The following is a 22722-nucleotide window of genomic DNA, read 5'->3' as shown; positions in this document are numbered from 1 at the left end:
ATCTGTATTATCGGCAACGGGGGTAACGAAAAGAGCTATAACTGTGAGATGCTAACATTACCCGAATATACACATTTTCCTCCGTTTATTTTCAGTAATAGCTTATCTAGTGTTGTCGTCCATCTTCCGATCGCTTTTCCTGGGCAGGGTAATTGGGAGTTGGGGCCTGGAGCCTATCCCACGCAGCATGGGGGAGACCCTAGGCAGAATGCCAGCGTATCACAGGCTACATGCACACGTATGGTTTAGAAACACCTATATGTAGCACGGACAAACACCACACATGTAGATCCGAGGCGGGATTCCAAACACACAACCTTGGATATATGGGGCAACAGTACTGCCTACTAAGCTACTGTGCCTTCCCTAATTACCGATTCACGAAATGTTAAACGATGCGTCTATTACAATTTAAAACACTGCATTTCAAAACATCTCCGTGCTGTATATCACTGATTAACGACGGTAGCTAAAAGACAGCGGGCTATTTAAACCTGACACAATTGTAAATAAAAGAGGCTCTTGCGTAAACACTGGCAAGTTTTACCTGTCATACACCTGTCTCGGTGCGCACTTCTCTATCGTACCTGTTAGTTGCGCTCGCACGCCTTAGAGCCCGCCCCTTTCGCCTGGCGTCCGCTCATTCCCCAAACGCCATTGGACGACCGGCGGCTTGATTGACGTCCCCGTGGATCACCTGGAATTCGGTCAGTCATCGGAGGGGTTCGGCACTCGCTGCGCGACGCAGAAATCGCACCGCGATGGGCGGACGGTGAAATGGGGTCAAAATAGATATAGTTTTTTTTTTTATTAAATGGACCTTGGGCATTCGCTTAAGGAATATATCATCTCTTAAAAAGGGCTCCAACGGATTTCTTTATCTGGATTTAAAAGGGACATTTTTCAAAGCGCCGTTTTGTTGCTTTTTTTTGTACCGAACTACATACGCTTCCGATGCCTTGTAATGCGAAGAGAATGACTGCCTAATTCCTTGTTTTTTATTTTCCTCTTACGACACTACCTCCCGATCCTGTTCGCCCCTGCCCGTCGCCCGTCCACGGATCTTGCTATGGTGGATTCCAATGCGATGAAGAGGACTTTCGTGGTCCCGGACATCAAGCCTTTGGATCAGTACGATTTGACTAGGGCGAAAATATGCGCCAGTTTGGGCTGGCTTCTGTCTAAAGCGTACGGCAGTGCAGGTAGGTGTGCTTGTGTTACGTTTTCTGATTGAATATTTCCCTTAGGCGTTACATTGTGGCAGCGTTTGTTCTCCCTTCTGTCAGCGGTCATGATCAACCCCGGCGTGGAGGTAAAAGAAAAAAAAATGCCATGTAGACTCAGCGATTTCGGACACACAAAAGGCTATAGGTGGCGCCGAGGACGATGAAGTGTTTAAGCAGAAAACCAGTCCCCGGTCGGCTCTCCTGGGACCTCTGCAGGAAAGAGCACATACAAAGCGAAAGCCCCCAGTGGGGTCAGTCTGATCCGCTTCGGATCTGCTCGCTAGAAACCCAGTATTAGGTGTGTTTGACTACCAAGGGAAATATCGAGTCGTAGTTTCGCCTTGGGGGTGGCGGGCGTCCCACGTTGTGTGTTTCGCGTCTTTTGTCAGTGGTATTTTACTTGAACTCAAGCCGATTTATTTGGAGTAAGATGTGCTGATTGCGGATAGGACGCATCTTTTGAATCGACCCCCAGTTTTTTTTTATTTTTATTTTTTAAAAGAAGCTTTAAATAGGACAAATATGCGGGTAATATTCTATCCTAACCCTAATGCAGTTAGATTCCACTCGACGTGATTACCGACAGTTCAGTGTCTTCTTTTTTCTTGCCTTGGTTGACTAATATGAAAATGCACCGCGACCCCCCCCCCCCCAAAAAAAAGGACACGCAAACCTTGCTTTTATTGCCATGTGTGAGTGGTTCATGCTTCTTATAGGAACTGTGCCGGTGGTAGATCATCAGAAATTGTGTTTGGCAGATGATTTGTGGTGGATGGCGGTGGTCCGCCCGCCTTCACCCACCTCTCCCAGGCTTGCACACACCCACTCGCTGCCATCCTTTTGTTGCATGTACGCCCACCGTGCAGTTTAAACCGGGGAGTGCGCCGGCTTTCGGGATACCTAATGACGCTGACCGGTCTATTTCGGCGGTCGGCTTGCGTTGCTGGAGATTCGGCTTAGGCCTGAGTCCCCTTTGCCTTTATTCCGTGTGTCAACACGCCGGCTGTTTCATTTCACTCGGTCGATCGCTGTTAATCTTTGCCGACTAATGGAATCGGCCGTAATTGTGGTGCGACTCAGATCTTCCCCGTCGGGTATATTTTGCATTAATGATTTATCGCTGTGCTGAAGTGACAGGTACATAGTCACACCTGTAAATAGCGGGCAGAAAAGACCCGATTGTTTCTCTATTTCCCGTAGTACTGGGGCCTACTGTTATTTTCCATCGGTGTTCAAACCTCACCACCGATCTCATCTAGCCTACATGGGATTAATCCAAAAAGCGTTTATCCGTGCTAAAGCCCCCTCATCCATGGACTGTCATAATGCTGCTTTCACCCACTTTGTCACAAATGTCTTCACAGGCGATATTAGGGTAGAAGCTCTTGTCACGGTGTGTTACGATTGCACACTGTAAACTTGGATGATAATAATAATAATATAATCTTTATAGCACTTTTCATACAAGGAATACAGCTCAAAGTGCTTCACATGAGATAAAAAAAAAATAAGACAAAGATGCAACTAACATACAGGTTAATGAAATTACAGAAGGATGGAATAAAATAAGATAAATAAAGCTATATTAATAAAAAATAACTCAAAATATGAAACGCACACCTTTTTTTTAAATGTTGATGTTTACCATGGACTAATTTGACCTAAAGTGGGGTCAGTCTAAAGTTATACTTATATGCGAAAGTCGGATGAGAGCTGAGAGCGCAAGTGTTCTAAGCGAATCAACGTGTGGCGTTCGAGGTGCTTTTTGCGTCCAGCTTCACGTGGACAGTTCTGGGAAAAACGTTCCCGTTCTCCGTACCCCCTCCCCCTGGCCGTCCGCTCAAAGGTCGCCTAGTCCTCCAGTCCTTCATGTGAATCGAGGCCGGCGTAGCTTTGCATGCACCTGAGTACAAACTCTGGGGCTTGTTGCTTGCTTTCAGTTTGCGGTTAATAACGTCTGGCTTACACTCCGGCTGCAGCGGTCCTGAGGTGCACATTTTCATCACGTGCCTTGTGTTTACTGTACACCTCCCTTTCGTCCTGTCCAAGGTTAAGTGCCATTTCTACCCTGCGGTTAAAATGTGAAATCTATCTATAGGCCCGTGTTTAAACCCCTGGACGGTCATGGTTGGCCCCCGGTTTTCTTTTTTTTGGAAATGAGCGCAGTATCTCGGGGTTTTGCATAGGCAGACAGATTAGATTGGCCCCACATGACACGACGTAAACCACAGTGGGGTGAACGCAGTACGGCTGTGCTGGCGTGTGGCTCGGCCTTCTGGGTAATGGGTGTCTTCGATCCGAGATGTTTGATTGCCCTGTCCCCACCCTCCGTGCCCCCATTGAATCTTGAATCTGATCTTTTGCTTCTTCCCGGAAAGCTTGTCCATTTTAATGACATAGTTTGTATGTGACATCATGGCCCTAAGGGGGGGGGCTGGCTTTTAAGTGGCCGACTGGGAGGGTGGTTGGTATAGTGGTGATGGGGGTCGCTCCTGATGCCTACGAAGAAGTAGGATGCTGAGCCTGTGATCAGATGGTTGTTGGTTCGAGTCCCAGAGTTGGCAGAGTGATATCACCGTGGGGCCCCTGAATGCGGCCCTTAACGGCCCGAGACTGCCTCCAGGGACTGTGTAACCCAGCTTTCTCATTTACACCTCAAACTGGATAAAAGCGGCTGTCAAATAAATTAAAATACAAATGTAAACGGGTTTCGTCGGCCGCTCGTTCCAATTTGTTTACGCGCCACCCATTGAGGTGTGCCCATACACGCCCGACCATCTACCCCCCCCCCCCTCCCCTTCTTCCCAGGCTCCAAAACGGGGTCAGCTTTTTTTGTGCCGTGGCCCAGTGTGAACGGGGCTCTGTTCTCTGCCTGATTGAATTAGGTCTCACTATAGACAGACAGAGAGAGAGAGAGAGAGAGAGAGAGAGAGAGAGAGAGAGAGAGAGAGAGAGGGAGGCTGCTGTCGTCTTCTTTGCCAGGGAGTCCAATTGAAGCTGAACCCCCCCCCCCCCCCCCCAGCTCCTAGTAATGGAGGAGTCCAAACATGGCACTTTGACGCACTTTCATCTGGTGGATGTTGTCCAGCAAGGCTCCGTTTTTCAGTCCCTCTGAGTCGTCTCTAATTTTCTTTATTGGGATCCTTATAATCTACTCTCCCTGTTTACTCCTGCCCCCCTCCCTCACCGTCTTGAATGCGCTCTGCCTAAACATCAAGGCAAACATGCCTTTTTAACATTCGCCTTATTTATACTGAGCTCAGCCTGTAAATGGAGGTGTGTCTATCTGCACAAAGGTCAAAGGTCAGCCCACTTGGCACCGGCTTGTTTACCTTGGCCGACTTTATTAGTGGTAGTTCTGGCTGACGCACTTGCTCAGGTCTGGACCAGCACCAGTGCAGCATTTTGGACAGACGCAGGTCCAAACCAGCTCCTTCGTACTCCGCCCGGGGCCTGGATGTTTGCAGGGTAATTCGAGTCACTCTCTGCTGCGTCACCGCCGACGCGGACTGTGGTGACGTCACGGTCACGGCGCTGTAGTGCGTGGGGACCAGTACTCGCTTGATTAAGAGCCAGAGGTCTTTTACCAGTCAGAAACATCATCGGTGTTTGTTTGCTGACTGGGAAGTGAACAGGTGGGACCAGTAAAGAAGAGGCACTAGCTTTGTGCACTGAGGAACTGGGAGTGTGGATCGCAAACATGTCATTAAACCTGAAATGAATTCATTTAGCCAGTGTCATTTCAGCAAATGGTTTAACCCTGGATTATCATTAATATAATTATGAGGAACATTGACCTTCAAGCTGGAAGTCCTTGCCCTTGACTGTTATGCCACCTTCTGGCGCTCCACGTCAATCTATCTCCTGCCCTGCGTATTGTCGTGTCTCGTCCCACTGTACTGTATGTGCGTCACTTGGGATAAGGGTCTGTTCTGGGGACATAAACAATAATATGCCTACTGCTCTCTCCCCCGGCCTAATAAGGACGTTCTGCGATTGGGCTTCTGCCATTGGCTTTTGGAGTTGGTGGGGGGCTGCCGGTAAAGGCAGAGATTTTGAGAGATGGGGCTTGACGAGAATTGATTTTCTAAGCAGCCAACCTCTGTGTAGGAAGTAATAACAGTAATGAAACAGAGCCCTGAATCTGGCACAGAGACTGGCCAGGAGGGGGTGCCCTGGCCGGTGAATAAGGCGGGGGCATTAAAACGGAACGGGAGCCATTATTCATTTACCGATTCTCTCTCTCCCTGGTCGAGATAAGGTGGCGAGTGTATTTAAGGCAGGACAGCCGATAGGACGCTGTTAACAGAAACCAAGAGCCTGAAGACCCTCTCTTATGGTGTCCAAGGACTTTTCTCCCCTCTCTTCTGCGGTGCGTTTGTTGGAGAGCGTCAGACAGAACGGGACAGCGCATCTGAAACGGCCGGCCTTCAAACAGAACAGGAACCTGATTGTGCCCACGGCCATAAAACAGAGGTGACGTGATACGCTCTGTGTGCGACCCTGCCCGCCCGCACCGTCCCTTTAATTAAAGGGAATCTTTAGCGGTGCTGTTCCTATGGCGACCGGCACACAGACTCCAGGCACCAATCAGTGTTTTTTTGTTTTTTTTTTTTAATGGCTGAATGGAGAATGCAGTTGAACGCACACCTAGGGAAGTTCTCCATGCGGCCTTTATACGGACCGCGTGTTTGTGCTTTGTGCGTGCGCGTGTGCGTGCGCGTGTGCATCCCGCCCTCAAACGTGCATCCTTTGTTGACTCAACACAACACGTTTATCCGATTTAGCAATTGAAATGTTTAAGCTCTGAGTCACCAGAGCATTTGTGTCGTCATGTGGGGGGGGGGGGCGGCGGACCACGGCTGGCTCTGCGACCTCGGTTTTCAGCCTGGGGTCACTGCCCTGGTAAGGTTGCCCCCGTGTGAGCTATCCTCATTCCCCCCCCCCGGCTCTGTAATGACGCGCAGCAGTCTGGAGGGTGTCCTGCGGGGGCCTGTGCTGGAGAGCGGGACTCTCTGAGGGTGTCGGCGGGCGACATGCCGTTTGAGGGCAGGCACTTGTGGGCCGAGCCATCCCAGAATGCATCTGGCTCCTGTCGGCCCCTCCCTCGCCCCGGTTCGTCCTTCCCAGTGATGCGTGACGGACATGGCGCTGGCTCTCCCCATGCCCTCTGACCTTGCCCCTCATTGTGGCCCCACCCTCACAGCGGGCGTCCCCTGGGGCGGCTCCCCGCCTTCACAGGTCACCGAACCCCCCCCTGCGAGCCCCCGCCTGCCTGCTGCTCCTCCTGTAGTACGGCGTGGGATTTAAATGTGCCACGACGAAAGGCCGTTTTCCATTATTAATTACCCAGTAACAGTATACCTGAAAAATGTCATATTAACAAAAACTGGGAGATGCGCCCCCTCCTGGTTAGTGTGTGTAGATGTTGGTCAGATGTTTTAGAATCAGAGTCCAGGCAGATAAGGGGGTGTGCTTGGAGTCCTGTTTTTGTACAGGAAAAAATATCAGCCTGACCTTTGAACCCCTCCACCGTCCGTGTACATTTCCAAGATGGCAGCATGAAGCTGACCTGGATTGCAGGGAGTTTAGTCACATGCCATTTGTGCTTGTCTTCCCTCCCCCTCCGTCCTGATACCTGTCAGGTGAGGCGAGGATCCACCCGCTGAAGAGGAAACGGTTATATTGGGCTATGCTGCAGGGTATGGAACTTTCTGGAAGCTTTACACCTGACGGAAGTGTCAGCCAACTTCTGTAGGGTGTCGGCCACGTCTCTGTGTAACAGCCGTCCATCTGCGGTCCCGGTCCCTTACCGTAACAGTGAGCAGCAAGGCCCCGCCCACATGGAAATGAGCAGCCTATCAGCTCGGCCCATCTGACTCACAGCTGGGCCTTTGCATCCCGCTTTGCATTCACCCCCCCCCCCCATTCTTCTCCCTGTGCCGCTATTCCCGGCTGCCTCCCACTTCCAAAACAATGGAAGAGGTGCCAAGTGTCAAAGGACATGATATCGCTCTGAAATCTGGACGCTAGAATATTTTGCGTCTCCCCCCCCCCCCCCCCCCGCGTCCCCCTGTGGCCACTTTGTGGTGTAATACCAGCTGGACTGGGCTCCTGGTGGGGGGGGCAGGTTTCACTGCGGCTGCTTCCGTTTGGGGTCCACAGGTGGACAGGGGGGGTGCCTTGGATTTCAGGATTGCCTGAGTCTGTGGTTCAGACATCTGTGTCTGTCTCTCTCTTTGTGTCTCGGTCTGTGTATTTATCACTGTGTGTGTGTGTATCTGTCTCTATGTGTCTCAGTGTGTGTTTGTCTGTGTCTGACTGTGTCTGTGTGACGCAGTCCTGCATTCCCCGCTCCACTGACACAGAATGTAAATGTTCTACAAAGCTCTACATAAACTCCACCAGCTTCCGGGACTGGGATCCTGTCCAGCCACCTTAAACAGCCCCAGAAAGCAGCCTCTCTGAACACCCCCCATCCCCCCCCCCCCCCCCCCCCCCCCGGCGCTGTGAACCGGGGGCTGGTCCGACCACCTCGAGTCCCACTCCGAGCTCCTCCGGCTGGACGCCAGGACATGGGAAGGACAGCGGAATGTGGGTCACCGCTGGAGGGAGGGGGCATGGGGGAGATATGCTGTGCGTCCCTGGCAGTCGTTGGCGCCCCCACCCCCCCTTCCCTGAACTTGGTGGTTTTACCTGAACTTTCTCCACTCATCCAGATAACTGCAGCCTCGGGGAGGTGTGGTGCACTATTAGGAGGTGGGGGTTAATTTTGAATCCGTCCCGGCCTGCAGTCTGTCTCTCTTGGCATAATTAGTACCATCTGGGAGGGGGAGGGGGAGGGGGGGTGATTGTAACTTCCTGCACTTCAGATGTCTTTGGCCATGTGCTTTTGCTTGCCGTCTCTGCTCTGTTTGTCCTCTGCGTCCTCCTGTACAGCCCTATACCGAGCGCCGTGCAGCGTTTGCACCTCCGGCTTCACGCGCTGTTTGTCCCTCATCTCTGCCCGTAGAGGACGTGCCTGTGGAGCTGCGGGACCCCTTCTACAGCGACCAATATGAACAGGAGCACATCAAGCCCCCCGTCACGCACCTTCTGCTGTCTTCTGAGCTGTACTGCCGGGCCTGTGGCCTGCTGCTAGGAGGCCACTCTGGGGCTCCGGCGCCCCCTAGAGACAACGCTGCCCTCCTGCAGCTCCTCTCCAAGAGGGGCGTGGCCCCAAAGGACCAGGATGTCCCAGTGACAGAGGCCGACCTTCGACATAAGCCTATCAAGATGGTAAGATTACCTAGGGAAGAAGCTTGTTTAGAGCTGGGTGGTGTTTCTCCTTATTTGCTGTGTGTGTGTGTGTGTGTGTGTGTGTGTGTGTGTGTGTGTGTGTGTGTCTGTGTGTGTGTGTGTGAGAGAGAGAGAGAGAGAGAGAGAGAGAGAGATGTTTGTGTGTCTCAAGCTCCCCGCAGCTGTGTAGTGATGATCAATCCAGCGATGTGCTCCGTGTGGCTTCTCTGACTGTTAAATACTCCCCCGCTTCCAATCTTTTATAAGGCTTCCTGCTGTAAGAGGAAGCGGATATGTTCCATTATCAAAAAAAAAAAAAGAAAGTAAAATTTCAGATTATATTGCTGCAGATGTCTGTCTGGGCTTGACCTTTGACCCAGGAGCAGAGCGGGCCACTTTCGGTTGCCGTGGTGAGCGACGTTCTTGACAGATCGCGATGGTGATAGGATCTGAGCTCGGCTGGTGCTGCCTGGCTGGTGCCACCTGATATGGGGCTGGCAGCTGTGCTCGGCTGGTGCTGCCTGGCTGCATCATGCATGGGAAAGTGGGTCAGTGTGCAGAATCGCGAGGGGCTGCTGTGTGTGCTCTGGCTCCGGCGCAGATGGGGCGTGCTGTCCCCCCCCCCCCCAGTCCCCGCCACTGCTTCTGCAATGTCTTTCTCTGTTACAAAGAGACTTTACTGAAAGGGCTGTAAACTCAACACCAGCGCGATACGCTGAGGAGAGCGGTAATCTTCATGGACCTGCCTATTGTCATTCATAGTCCCTGTTTGAAATGACGGGGACCGTGTTCATCACAGACGTGCGGGGTTGCGGGTTCAAGACTGAGCTGCTTTCTAAACATCGGGCCTCATTTGATGCGGAGATTATATAGATTATCACTTTGGGCAGAAATGTTAGCAAAGCAACTCTTTTTTTGTTTGGGGAAAAATGAAAAATATGAGTGGGAAAATCTGAAATGTATAAATATGAAGTTAGCCTCTGCTGTTTTCCCCATTGCGTGTTTTTGTTGTTGCTTTTTTGTTGCGTTTACTTGCCAGCCCTCTGGTGTTGGAGAATATGCCTGTCAGCACAGTTTGTCAGCGTTTCGCAAGTATGGGTTCAGTATTTCTTTGTAAATGTGTTCTATCATTTTTATTTCTTTATTAGAAGTCGCACGCTTCAAGGATCTGTATCTGTCTTCAGGTCTGTGTTTTTAATGCTGATCTGTAACCTGGTGGTTTTGCTCTGACAGCCTCAATAGCCAGTCTGTTCCTGGACCGTTTTCCCTGTGCTGTCTGCCGTTAATGTTTCCTCAAACCCAGGTTAACGTTTCAGGAGTGATTTGTCGGCGGGGGGGGGGGGCTTTGGCCTGGGGCTTCCTCTATGTGTTCGGGCTCCCTGAACAGGCGTCTGCACAGCTGAGTGAGCCCTAACGCTGCGGAGCTGTGCCGGCTTCCCAGGGAAGGCTGTGCGGCCTGTTTTCAGGGCTATGCCAGGCATGGAATGTGGGTAGCCTGTAGCTGCGCTGGCAATTGAAAGCTTTTTTCCCCCTTGCTGCTGTGTATGTGCGCAGCTCGGGCCTCTGAGGCCAGTACAGCATTGTTCTGCTCTGCTTATATTTTACGATGTAACACTAGCAGTGGTTACCCTTCCAACTGGGATTTTTGTTATTTTGGGGGCGGAGTGTGGCTCAGTGGCTTAGGACCTTGTGTCTGTGATCAGAAGGTTACCAGTTCCAATCCCAGGGTCAGCCGGGTGCTTTTGACGTCGGCGCCCCTGCACATGGCCCTTAACTGCAATCGCTCCAGGGATTATCTGACTCTGCTCTCAAAGATGTTTGTCAGTTTGCATAAAAGCATAATGGAAATGTAATTTTTTTAGTTTTTACCATTTCTGTTTTGTTTATGTGGGGCGGCACAGTGGCTAACACTGTCACCTTACCCCTCTGGGACCCGGGTTCGAGTGTCCGCCAGGGTTCCATGTGTGTGGAGTTTGCATGTTCTCACCGTGTCGTCGTGGGGTTTTCTCTGGATACTTTGGTTCCCCCCCCACACTCCAAAGACATGCTGAGGCTAATTGGAGTTACCAAACTGCCCATAGGTGTGTGAGTGTGCCCTGTGATGGGTTGGCGCCCCATCCTGGGTTGTTCCCTGCCTTGTGCCCTGTGATGGGTTGGCGCCCCATCCTGGGTTGTTCCCTGCCTTGTGCCCTGTGATGGGTTGGCGCCCCATCCTGGGTTGTTCCCTGCCTTGTGCCCTGTGATGGGTTGGCGCCCCATCCTGGGTTGTTCCCTGCCTTGTGCCCTGTGATGGGTTGGCGCCCCATCCTGGGTTGTTCCCTGCCTTGTGCCCTGTGATGGGTTGGCGCCCCATCCTGGGTTGTTCCCTGCCTTGTGCCCTGTGATGGGTTGGCGCCCCATCCTGGGTTGTTCCCTGCCTTGCGCCTGTATCCTCTGGGATAGCCTCCGCTCCCCCCGCGACCCTGAACAGGATAAGTGGTTCCAGAAAATGGAAGGATGTTTTGTTTACATTGTATAGCGGTATCCTTTGCACAGCAAAATTCCCTTAGATTTTGCAGACGTGGGGGCAGCACAGTGACTCGGTGTCCAAATGCCGTTGCCTCAACCCCCGAGTTTCGGGTTCGAATCTCGTCTGTGGCCCCTGAGTTTGCATGTGCTCCCTGTGCTTTGTGGGTTGTCTCTTTCAGTCCAAAGTCGCACAGTTAGATTAACTGCCATCTCGAAATCACCCATTGGGTTTGTGTGTATGGGCCCTGTGATGAACTATCCTGTCCAGGGTGGACCCCAGCCTGGCCGTGTCTGTGTCCTGGGATTGGCTCCAGGGCCTCATGTGACCCTGGCCATGATAGACGATTGGACGGATGGTAAAAATATATTTATTCTTGACTAGGATACTTGTCCACACACAATGATGTATCACTGTCTGATATGAAATTTGTATTCAGTTCAGTAAAATTTGTATAGCGCATTTTTATTATAATAATAATAAAATAATAATAATAATAAAGTATCTAAACAATTTCCCCACGGGGATCAATAAAGTATCTATAAAAACTAAAACATACTTTATGCATACCTGTGGGGAAATTCTCTTTTGGCCTCCCTCAACATGCAACATTACATTGTCTCAAAGTGCTTGACATTATCCCCGCCCAAAGAGCCCCAGAGAGCAAGTCAGAGGCGACAGTGACATGGAAAAGCTCCCTGGAAGGAAGAAACCTTGGGAGGAACGAGACTCAGAGGGGGAGCCCATCCTCCTGGGGCCGTAAGAGTAGGATCCAGTCGTCTCATTCCAGGGGAGGGGGGGCATCTGTGGAGATTACTGAAAAATCTGCTGTGCACACTGACCACCACCCCCCCTGTCTGCTAAACACAGTCTACTGAGACACACACACACAGACACAGGTATTCTGTGTTCACTGGGAGCTCTGGGCCCCATGTCTGGGTGTGGTGTTATGGATGCTGAATTTTCAAAAACGTTACATAGCTCTTGCAGGCGTAAATCCCTCTCTGGCACCACACTGAAGCTTTTTTGTTGTAGCTGCTGGTAATGAGTGCTATTAAACCACTTTATTTTGTAAATTGTCATTTTGAGGTGTTCCATTCTGGAGCTGGCATTTGCCAGGGGTGTGTGGCAGGGAGGAATGTTGGCCATTGTGGAGAGGTGCATTGTGGGGGATTGTATGATACTTTTGCCACTCTGATTAGTCCGAGCATGTGATGGAGCTTAGTGGATTCCAGTGTGCTGCCAGTATGCAGTTTCACCCCCCTCACTTTGACATTTTTGGGTTGGATTATGTGCAGATATCAAGACCTGCTCTGCTCTGTTAGAGTGTGGATAGATGTTGGACCAAAACTTAGGTCTGAGATCTTTGCCTCTGAAATACCGGACAGGTCAGGTTATGCAGAATTAGTGCAGCATTCAGGACTCTCTTGCACTGTTCTCTTCTTAATGTTAATGGGTAGTTCTCAATAACAAGTAGGCAAAATTTTTCATATTTGTGGTCTTGGCAAGAACCGGCTTGCTACTTTGCCTTCCATGAACGAACTTGGGGTGCAATGAATCATGGGATTGGTCATCTGCGGAGAGGATGCAGCCAATGTATCCTTGATATGGGTCGCCACTGATCTGCGATGCGACCTCAACCTGACTGAAGTGGGTTGGTTGAAGCGAATGGGCCCCAGTCTGACCTCAGAGCCTTGACTGACCCCCCCACTGCAGACACCAGTGAAACCACTTTGCAGGTGGGAAACACACCATAATGGGAACGTTCCGCCGCTGGTTAGTGCAGTTAGCGCCTTAGCATATAAGAGGCTCCCTCCGACTCAGCAGGCTGATAAACAGGGAGCTTTGACAAGCTCAGGTACTGGGGGGGTGGAGGGCCGTCACGCTCAGGTGAAAATTCCTTGGTGGGGGGGCGTGTCGGCCTTCTGAGAAGCTTCTGGGTGTGACTGAAACTCATTCTAGTGGGTGTGACCGGTCATTCTAGACTGAACAGAAGACCCTGAAAGGAAGTACAGATGTTTGGATTAATGGATAATCCCTGATGGCCCTCCACCCCCCCTTCCCTGCGCTCCCGGATTGACGTTTAACCGCTGACGTACGCGGACGAGCACACACAGCCCTGATCTCCACGCCTTCCCCTGACCTTGCGCCTCCTGCTTTTTCTCCTCTGCGCTGCTTAGGAAACACAAACAGCAGCAGCAGATGTGGAATTCCCGGGCTTTCAGGAACTGTGTACAGTCCGATCTCTGTTCCCCAGTGAGGTCATTACAGCGCGACACCACTTCCTGCTTACTCCACTGTGCTGAGCCAGTCTCTCAATTACTTGATTTTTTTTGCAATTCTGCTTCTCCTGGCAGATGATTTTTTTATTTATTTATTTTTTTACACAAATCTTTAATTTGTCAGCTAAAGTTTTTTGTTTTTTTTTTCTTTGCTGTTTGGCAGGAATTTTTTAACTTGAGTCAGAGGAGATTAGGGAAAATGTTTATCTGAAAAGACCCTGGTCAGCACCTGCTTGAGTGCTGTGCGTACGCTGGTTTCAGGACATGCTGATCTTCCACCCCATTGAGCAAACTGATATTCCCCACGGTGTTCCCACACCTCCCTCCCTCCCGCTTTCCTTTCTGTGGCACAGGCAAACAGCCTTGTAATTGCTGACTCAGATCCAACAAGGGGGTAGCAGCAGAGACACCTGGTGGTAGAATCAGGGCACTGCCAATTTCCACTATAGTGACTGTGTGCCTGAGGAAACTGCAAGAGGTCTTGCAGATGGGGCACCTGTGCACGGTGTGCGCTCAGCCCACAGAGGGCCTTGTGGACTATTTTTCTGCATGATGATGCCCAGGTAATAGATGATTGGTTCATTAAAATCCCAGGTGGGGTCCCACTGTGCAGCTGGTCACTGAAGTACTCTCTGGGGGAGGGGGGTCAATCACAGTAACCCTCTGTGACTTTTGAAGCCTCATCTCCACCTTTGCTGTGCTGCAGCCATCCCCACTGTCTCCCTGTCCCTCCCTTTTCGACTTGTACCCGGCTCTTAGTGCCCCCCCTCTTCTCTGTGACCGCACAGACTGCCCACCTGGCAGTGATGGACGCCCTGATGGCCGTGGGCGCCACGGAGACCCTGAAGGCGGCGAAGATGCCAAGCAAGGTCGAGCAGCCGGGAGGCAAGCCTGAATGGGAAAAAGCCCTTCTCTACTGGGTCAACCGGGTAGGTCTGCGACCTTGTCAGTTTCCTCCCTCCTCTGCTCTGATTTGTCCGGCGCCACCGTTTGGCCCCGCCCACCCCCAGTGCTCCGGCCCCGCCCCATCCAATCATTGTTCGCGTTTGCTTACGGCGACACATCATCTCCCGTATATCTGTGTGTGTCTCCGTGGCGTCACGCCTTGTCTCTGTGTCATTTGCCAATGTTCGTGTCCTGCAGTTGAACCAGAGACTCAGAGAGAGTGAAGAACTGACCAAGAGACCTCATCCCAGCCCAGACTTACAGCCTGTACAACCTGCTGTGAGTAACACAGACACACGCACCACCAGTCAAATGTGCACCCAGACTGACTTCACAATGCATAACCCTACACTCCAGCAAAGAAATACAATTAAATAGATAGATAGACACAAAGATGACCTAATCTGTGTTCCTGCACTCTTATACAGACACTCCCACTAGCTCTTCGATTAGTGCATTTAAAGCCCTTTAATCCTTTCTCTTCCTCTGTCTTCCTCTCCTCCTTCTCCTCCTTCTCCTCCTGTCTTCCGACATTCTTGCTCTCTGGCAGTGCCCAACCCGCTGGTACTGGAAGCTTGTTCCTGTAAGTCTCATTTTGCCACCTTTCATGACGCTTTCACTTCTCCCGCTCCCTCACATGCGGGCGGCAGGCCGTTGGGTCCACCCCCTCTCTGTCGCCCCCTGCTGCCAGTGTGCTGGAATGGCGCCGCCACCATTGCTGCCGCTCTGTGCTGGCCTGTCTGTGTTTTTTTCCCCTCCCGCTGATGTCAGAGGGCGTGGCCGGGTGGGTCCAATGGACCTCAATGGGTAGAAGCACTACGACGATGTTGGTTGGGACCTGAGTCGCTAATTTAAGGCTAGATTGCAGTATGACATTTATAAGGATGTTAGCTTGTGTAGGACAGCCGGAGCCCTTTTCACGGGGTGAGTAAATGAGGGTTTTATTGGGTTTTGTCCAATCCGAGTCCACTTTAGGTGGCCACTTTATAACCTGCAGCTGATTCATGATTTCTGCGATGGCTGCTTGCATAACTACTGCCCCCTAGCTCTGGAGGACCTACTCTACACCCCACCGGCACTCCAGGTACAAGAATGTATAGCATGTAACATTATGCATCTGAATGGCAAGTCAGGGGTTGACCTTAACCAGCAAAAGCTTGCCAGTTTTCATCTGTAGAAACTCCATGGGTGCTAGGACCCTGGGGACACGGTAGACTCCATAGCCTTCTTAAAGAGGGGCCAGACAGCCCTGCTTCTCATCACCGCCCACCCATAAACTAACCCCTGGAGGCCCAAACTCCCAGCCGGGCTTCAGCTTCAGTTATTAATCACATCTTGTTTCCCGCTGTCTGTCAGCGTGTCCCGTACGGCGGCCATCTTGCAGCCCTTACATTCATTATAGGAGTTCGAGGGTCCCTTTCGCTGGCGTTTTCCTTGCGATTTATATCACTCCGGCCTTTCTCACGCTTCTCCTCTCTCTGCCGTCCTGCGTCTAGAGGGCCTTCACGGTTTGCGTGAGGGAGACGAAGGACACGAAGGCAGCGGTAAGGTCCCGCAGGGGGCTGGCGGCACAGGGGGGCCGCCCGATACGCTCCATGTGTACACGCAGCCGCACAGCCCGGCACCTTCCATCGTCCCTGTGCGTGCGTCTCGTGTCTGTGTGCGTCGGCGAGGCCTCCGTGCAAGAGTTCACGCGCTGTCCAGCAGGGGGCTCCCTTTGCAGCGTCCCCATCCCCCCCAGTTTAAACAGCTCAGGAGGGTGAAGAGGTTGACCTGTCCCATCGATTGGGAGTGGTTTGATCCCCCCCCCCCCCACCCTGCCCGGTCTCCAGCACTGAGGCTTCCCATCCATCTCAGCTCATCTTCTCATTGGCCCGTCCCCGTGCCTCGTCGCATCATCTCGCTTGACCGTGCCTTGCGATTGGCTGAGCCGTGCCTGTCATGCATGTGTGGTGTGTGTGTGGTAGGTCGAGTCTGGCTGTCAGTTCGTGCTTTCCTGTAACAGGGCGTCTGATTGGCGGACTTTTGGCTTGGGCGGTGAGGGCAGTGGCCGGGCGATTTGATTTTTGCTGATTTTGTCGTTTTGCAGAATTAGCAGCATCTCGTGGCTAATTCCGGATAAAATCAGGGCACTCTGGAGGGTCACGCCCCTGGATGTTGGCGCAGTGTGACCATTCCTCTGGATGCACAGTGTGCATTTTCACACTACAGCTAAAGCAGGACCGAGTGTGTCTCTAATTTTTCATGTTGTTTGTTTGCCTCTTTGTTAGAGATCCATATATTTGTTACCTTGTGGGGTATTTTTTTGTGTGGTCACGTTGCGGTCCTGCTGTGGTCGTGGTGCGAAAGTGCCGCTGAGACAGGCCTTGGGAAGACGGCTATAGAGCTCAGAGGACCTGCCTTTTAGTTTTCAGATGTTATGGACCCCCACCCAGACTTCCTGGGTCCTCAGAGCCTTGTTCATACTTGCTTTCTCTCTCTCTCTTTTTCTCCATCTCAGAATCGTTACAGGAAGGATAAGATGGCACCCAGACACCCCCTTAGTTTCCCAGTAGTGGCCGGTGTGAAGGACCTCGCTAATGGCTGTGCGCTTGCATCGCTCATCCATTACTACTGCCCCAGACTGCTGCATCTGGAAGGTGCGCCCCTCCCAACCCTGCTCCTCCAGTAGGCTATCCCTATCCCTCAATAGTCTGGTCTTAGTGTGACATCCGCGGTGTCACAGCCATTTCCCATGACCTCTTTTCCCATAATCCCCTGGGACTCTCAATCTCTGTCTGTAGCCATGACTACAGAGTCATTGTCCATTAGGGCCTTTTTCCCAAATGGTGATCATCATTAACAGTAGCTTACTTTTTCCATGACCCCCCCCCCCCTCCCCCACCCTGGTTAATTACAATCCCTAGGAGGGTACGTAATGCCTCTCCTCTCTTCTGTCCATCTGACAGATCTGTGTTTGAAGGACGCAATGTCCGTGGCAGATAGCCTTTACAACCTGCAGCTGATTCGGGATTTTTGCGATGGCTGCTTGCATAGCTGCTGCCCCCTAGCCCTGGAGGACCTACTCTACACCCCACCGCCACTCCAGGTACAAGACTGTATAGCACGTAGCATTATGTATCCGAAAGGCACATTGTGTATTACGGTAATATATTGTTCCATGCAGTGAGCTGGATGGTGATGCCATATAAGGTTACTTTGTTGGTCACATGACCTTGGGCTTCCTGTATTAAATCTGCCTCTTCCTGCAGGCCAATATCATGAGCTTTGTGGCAGAGCTGCTGAACTGGTTTGAGGTGCGGCGGCCCGAGTTTGTCCAACCGCTAGAACCTCTGGACCTGGAAGGTACCAGAACAGGAAAATGTGGTCGGGTCTGGGACACGGACTATTAATGCATTTGTATTGGGGCCTGTTCAGTAAGGTCCATCTCCTATCCCCTAATAGTGGCACTGGAGACTGATTAGGGACATACTAGTCATGATTGTGTTGATGAGACATGTTCTGTGTGCCATCTAGATGCCTCTGGCCTGAACGACTGCATTACCCAGAACAGCGGCAGCAACAGGTATGATGATCCAGGAGATCCTCTGTCTAGCCTGGGACAGGATGCTGGAAATCCCCTTAAGCAGCCCTATTTATTTCCTGAAATTCCACTCTGCTGTTGCCTTGAGTTTACGGGCTGGTTACTTTAATCCAGAGTGACTTTGAGCAGCTGGATACAGGTCAGCATAAGCAGCTGCTTCTTAACCGCTACGCCACCTAATGTCGCTGCTGTGCATTAGCACTTTGGGTATGCGCGGTGAGAATGAGCGTGACCCCGGCAGACCATAGCTGTGACTCACTCTCTGTTTCTCTCCGCTTCCCCGTTTCAGTGCCTCTCCCTCCCCGTTCAAAGCGCCCTTTCTGCCCGTCTCCTCACCCATGACCCCAGGTGAGTTCCTCCGCCGCGTACCTCTGCGTGTCTGTGCTTCCCATGCACCTGCATGCATCTCTGACAGGATTTTTAATGTTCTCTGCAGAAGGATTTGGGAAAACATGGAGTAAGAAGCCATTTAGGTAGGTAGGCCTCCTGATTCTCATGGCGACTCCTGATTACATCTTTGGGTTCAGAGGGATGATTACATTTGTACCTGCACCTCTTCGCTTTGTTCCCCCAGTCGCCCCCTCTCCTCCGCCGTCTCCTTCAGCATCCCGTTCGGCCTGGACAGCGACGTGGAGGTGGTGATGGGGAATCCCGTTGCCTCCATCACCCGCTCTGCCAGCTCCGACTGCCTGAATCCCACCAGCCGGCCTGCCTACACTCCACCGGAGGACCTCAGCCAGCTCCTGGACCAGGAACCGGGTCCCGCTGGGCCCCAGGCGTCACATCGGGCCTCATGGAGCACACACGCGCGCCCCACCCGGGCTTTGGAGAACGGGTTGGGCGAGGGGGTGGACCTGCCCACCATCGAGGAGGCACTGCAGATCATCCACAACGAGAGCAAGCTGGAGCCTCGACTGCACCCTGACGGCGCCCCCGATGGCTTCTACCTGCACTCACCCGACGGCAGCCCGGCCCCCCTCAGCTCCTCAGCCCCAGCCCATCCGGGTATCCTATGCCGTGCTGGGGAAGATCGGGAGTCGGGCCGGAGGCGGAGCCGACGAACCTCGGAGGGCTCTCGGGATGATGACTCGGTCCTGCGGGATGGCAGTGTCGACTCTGATGCTTCTGAGGACCTCCCCAAGACCCAGGGAGCCACGCCAGTGGACGCTGTGACGCCGCTGGGCCGTCCTTCGGAACCCCACGGCGACGATGGCCCCGACAGCGGCGTGCGGATGACCACCTTTGCAGAGCGCAAGAAGAAGCTGGTGCCGGACACGCCCACCAGCGAGGCCCCTCCCACTCCCATGACCACCTGGGCCCAGAAGTCGGAGGAGAGCCCTGGCAAGAGCCCCGCCCTCAACACAGAGATGTCGGAGCTGGGGGTGCGACTGGAGGAGCGGCGCCGGGCCATCGAGGCCCAGAAGAAGCGCATTGAGGCCATCTTTGCCAAGCACCGGCAGAGACTGGGGAAAAGCGCCTTCCTACAGCTGAAACGGGAACATCAGCCAGGCGAGAATCCAACAGCCGAGGGCCCAGAAGAGCCGGACGGGGCAGTTTCGCAGGAGGGAGAGGAGCCGGCACAAGACCAGAAGGGTCCTGTGCCAGTAGAAGCCCCGCCCACTCTGGAGAAGCAGGTGACCTTCTCAATGGGGCCGGCGCCGGCGCCGCTGGGGGAGTACAACAGCGCGGTGTCCAAGCTGAGCGCCGCACTGAGCTCGCTGCAGACCGACATGCAGCGGCTGTCCGAGCAGCAGAACCAGCTGCTCCGCAAAAAGGGGGGCCGCGCTGCCCCCGGCACACAGGCCTGGGTCATCCCGGGCGACACCAAGTCTGCTGGCACGGGGCCGCGATTCGCCAGGGAGCCGGCCCGTGATCACCCGGTGGCCGCCTCCTCCGCTTCCCCCTCCCCTTCCCGCAAGGCCACGCCCTCCAAGTCCCCACAGACCTCCCACCGCAGGGCCCAGTCGGCACCCCCCAAGAGCCCCAAGCAGCAGCAACATTCCCGGCCCGTGGAGCTGAAATTCCCCCCCTTGACGCGCGTCCTGACCCCCCCGCAGAACGTGGACACGCTACCCCACCTGCGCAGGGTGTCCCCCCGCCAGTGCAAGGTGCAGACCACGTCCTCTTTCAGCCTGGGTGGGGACTGCCCCCCGGAGACCCCTGGGCGGCTGCTCGATGACAGCTTATCAGAGACGGGCTCCAGTGAGGGGCCCATAGCGGTCCCCATGGACCTGGACGGGCTGGCCAGGCGGGAGCCGGGGATCGGCGGCGGCTCTGGGGCACCATCCGAGTGCTCCTTTGACAGTGACGGGTCGGCGCCGTTTGGGGGCAAACGCAGCAGCCTGATCGAGATCCCACTATCCTCTCTGCGGGGCGAGGAACCCGACGATGCCACCGACGGCTTCTCCGACTCCATGAGCGACCAAACGGAGCCCGAGCAGAGGGCTGGCGTTGGTTTCTTCTTCAAGGTCAGGGCCCATGCTGCCGCTCCCCTCCCCCCGTCCATATGCCCCCCATGTCCATCCGTCCAGTAACTCGGCACCCTTACACCCCCCCCCCCCCCCTCCCTGCAGGAGGATGAGACGCGGCCAGAGGATGAGATGGCGCAGAGGAGAGCCGTCTTGCTGGAGAAGCAGCAGAAGCGCGCGGAGGAGATGAAGAGGAGGAGACAGGAACAGGAGAAGGAGAGGGAGGCCAGGTGAGACACATAAGTGCGCACACACACACACACGCATGCACACACACTTACTTTTGTATTCATATATTTGTGGGGACTCTCCATTCATTTTTATGGGAAATACCCTAATCCCAACAATGACAACCTTAACCCCTACCAAGCCCTAACCTTAACCATAAGTAGCCAAACAAAATACAAGATTTTTGGCATTTTTAGTTTTATAAAATGGAGTTTCCCCTGATGGGGACTGAAGAAATGGTTCCCACAGCGTCAGAATAACAGGTTTTTATGACATTGTGAGCAAACACATACACACACCGTTCACCTCATCCCTCACTTGACCCCGCCCCCCCCCCCCCCCCCCAAGACTGGCTGCCTCGGATGGCTCCCGCACCCCGGGCGCAGAGGACCGGCCCCCGTCGGCCAGCACCCCCCCGCCACCCCGCACCCCGCCCCCCGAGGGTACCCCCCAGCGCAGAGGTGATTTCACACGGCAGGAGTACCAGCGGCGGCAGCAGCTGAAGATCATGGAGGACCTGGACAAGGTGCTGCGGCAGAAGCCCACCACTGTACGCGCCGTCAAGAAGCAGCGTCCCAAGACCGTGTTTCGGGACGACTCCGTTCTGTCCCGCAGCCCTGCCAAAGGCTCAATCGGTAAATGGCCGCCACCCCCCTCCCCCATACGCACCCACCTCTCCGCACGTGCCCACCTCAGTCTACAGTAACCCCCCTCCCTTGTTACCTGCAGGCTCTAAGCTCAACAAGGTGTACTCCCACTCCACTCTCAGCCTGTCCACCATGGCCAATGACACGGGAAACAGTGGGACTCTGACCGTCAGGAAATCTCCCAGGTAACTGCCCCCCCCAGCTCGGCTCGGACCTTTCTCCAGGCCCCCCTTCTGGGGCCTCACCTCGTGCCTCAGCCATTAAGTCGTCCCCTCTTTCTCCACCAGCCGATCTCATTCGCCTGCAAGGCTGATGTCACCAAGCCGACTGGCCAGTCAGAATGGCGACAAGGACTGGGACGTCGCTTCCACGGTGTCTTCGCCGGCCTCCGTCCCAGAATACACTGGTACAGAGTCTAATCCACCGAGGGCTGGGGGTTTGGGGCACCAGTTCTCAGCATGTGCTTCTCTTGTATGTGACTCAGATTGGCCAGTTGTATACTGAGAGTGTGTCTGTATGTCTGAAGGACCCAAGCTCTACAAAGAGCCCAGCTTCAAGTCCAACAAGTTCATCATCCACAACGCCATCTCCCGGTGCTGTCTGGCCGGCAAGGTCAACGAGGCACAGAAGAAGAAGATCGTAGAGGTGGGTCTGCTTGAGCATCTTCCCGACCTTCTTGATCTGTTTGCCTGTTTATCTGGGCGTTCACGCCTCCTCACATTCTCACTTTTGGCTTCCCATCACCAGGAGATGGAGAAGAGCACGGCCAACCACTTCCTGATCCTGTTCCGGGATTCCAGTTGCCAGTTCCGTGCCGTCTACACCATGAACCCCGAGACGGAGGAACTGGTCCGGCTGGCCGGCATCGGGCCCCGCGTGCTTTGCTCCTCCATGGTGGAGTCCATCTACAAGTACAGCTCGGATCGCAAGCAGTTCACCGCCATCCCGTCCAAGACCATGTCCATGAGCGTGGATGCTTTCACCATCCCGGGCCACCTGTGGCAGAGCAAGCGGCCCGGCACCCCCAAGAAGCCCAGCACCCCCAAGTAATGGTGCTGTGCCCCCCCCCCCCCCCCACATCCATGCACTGCGATACCCATTCAAGCACTTGGATTTGATGATTCTTCCCCCCTTGAATGTATGGCAACTAATCAGGTGCGCTCTTCCTGTTCCTGTTTTTTGAAGTGACCAATCAGGACTGGGGGAGGGGCACATAGTCTAAATACTGAAGATGTTTTTTTTTCCTGGTGCCCTTTCAGTAATGTTTGTAATACGCAAATTAATGACCTGTATATGGTAGGGCTAATGCTGCCTCTGATTCAGTGGCCATAGGGGCACCAACCGAGGGTGGATCAACCCTGCATACTGGGAGTTTTTTATACAACGTTTGACATGTCTGGAGAACTTTGTCAGTCTTTAATATTCAAGATAACGGATAAAAGTTTTTCCCCTTTTGTCTTTCTTTCATCCCCCCCCCCCCCCCCCCCCCCGCCCCCCCCCCCCCCCATCATTCCTTTGTGTGATGACTGGAAATCGAGGAAGTTTAACACGTACTGGGT

The 22722-nt window shown here is 53.4% G+C and overlaps 1 protein-coding gene across 3 annotated transcripts; it reads left to right on the top strand.

The window, feature by feature from the left end:
• Positions 1-716: 716 nt before the first annotated feature.
• camsap3 (calmodulin regulated spectrin-associated protein family, member 3) lies at positions 717-22641 on the top strand. Of its 3 annotated transcripts, XM_072705194.1 has the most exons (19): positions 717-1202; positions 8239-8504; positions 14081-14221; positions 14436-14516; positions 14788-14820; positions 15734-15781; positions 16738-16876; positions 17186-17325; positions 17489-17582; positions 17754-17802; positions 18110-18168; positions 18257-18293; positions 18395-20288; positions 20394-20518; positions 20865-21151; positions 21246-21348; positions 21451-21569; positions 21690-21808; positions 21911-22641. In XM_072705194.1, exons 1-19 carry the CDS (start codon positions 1070-1072, stop codon positions 22211-22213), a joined length of 4170 nt encoding a protein of 1389 aa, XP_072561295.1. In that variant the 5' UTR covers positions 717-1069; the 3' UTR covers positions 22214-22641. The 3 variants fall into 3 exon arrangements, with proteins under 3 accessions (XP_072561295.1, XP_072561297.1, XP_072561296.1); XM_072705196.1 differs by lacking the exon at positions 15734-15781; XM_072705195.1 differs by lacking the exons at positions 14788-14820; positions 15734-15781.
• Positions 22642-22722: the final 81 nt, after the last annotated feature.

The sequence above is a fragment of the Paramormyrops kingsleyae genome, chromosome 22 (genome assembly GCF_048594095.1).
Source record: "Paramormyrops kingsleyae isolate MSU_618 chromosome 22, PKINGS_0.4, whole genome shotgun sequence".
Taxonomy (NCBI): Eukaryota; Metazoa; Chordata; class Actinopteri; order Osteoglossiformes; family Mormyridae; genus Paramormyrops; species Paramormyrops kingsleyae.
Note: the sequence above shows the minus strand (reverse complement) of the source record. Positions and strands in the feature narration are given on the sequence as shown.

Coding starts and splice junctions, on each gene's coding strand:
- camsap3 (XM_072705194.1), top strand. CDS start 1,070: ATGGTGGATTCCAATGCGATGAAGAGGACTTTCGTGGTCCCGGACATC. Junction 17,326..17,488: donor ACACCCCACCGCCACTCCAG/GTACAAGACTGT, acceptor CTCTTCCTGCAG/GCCAATATCATGAGCTTTGT. Junction 17,583..17,753: donor AGAACCTCTGGACCTGGAAG/GTACCAGAACAG, acceptor TGTGCCATCTAG/ATGCCTCTGGCCTGAACGAC.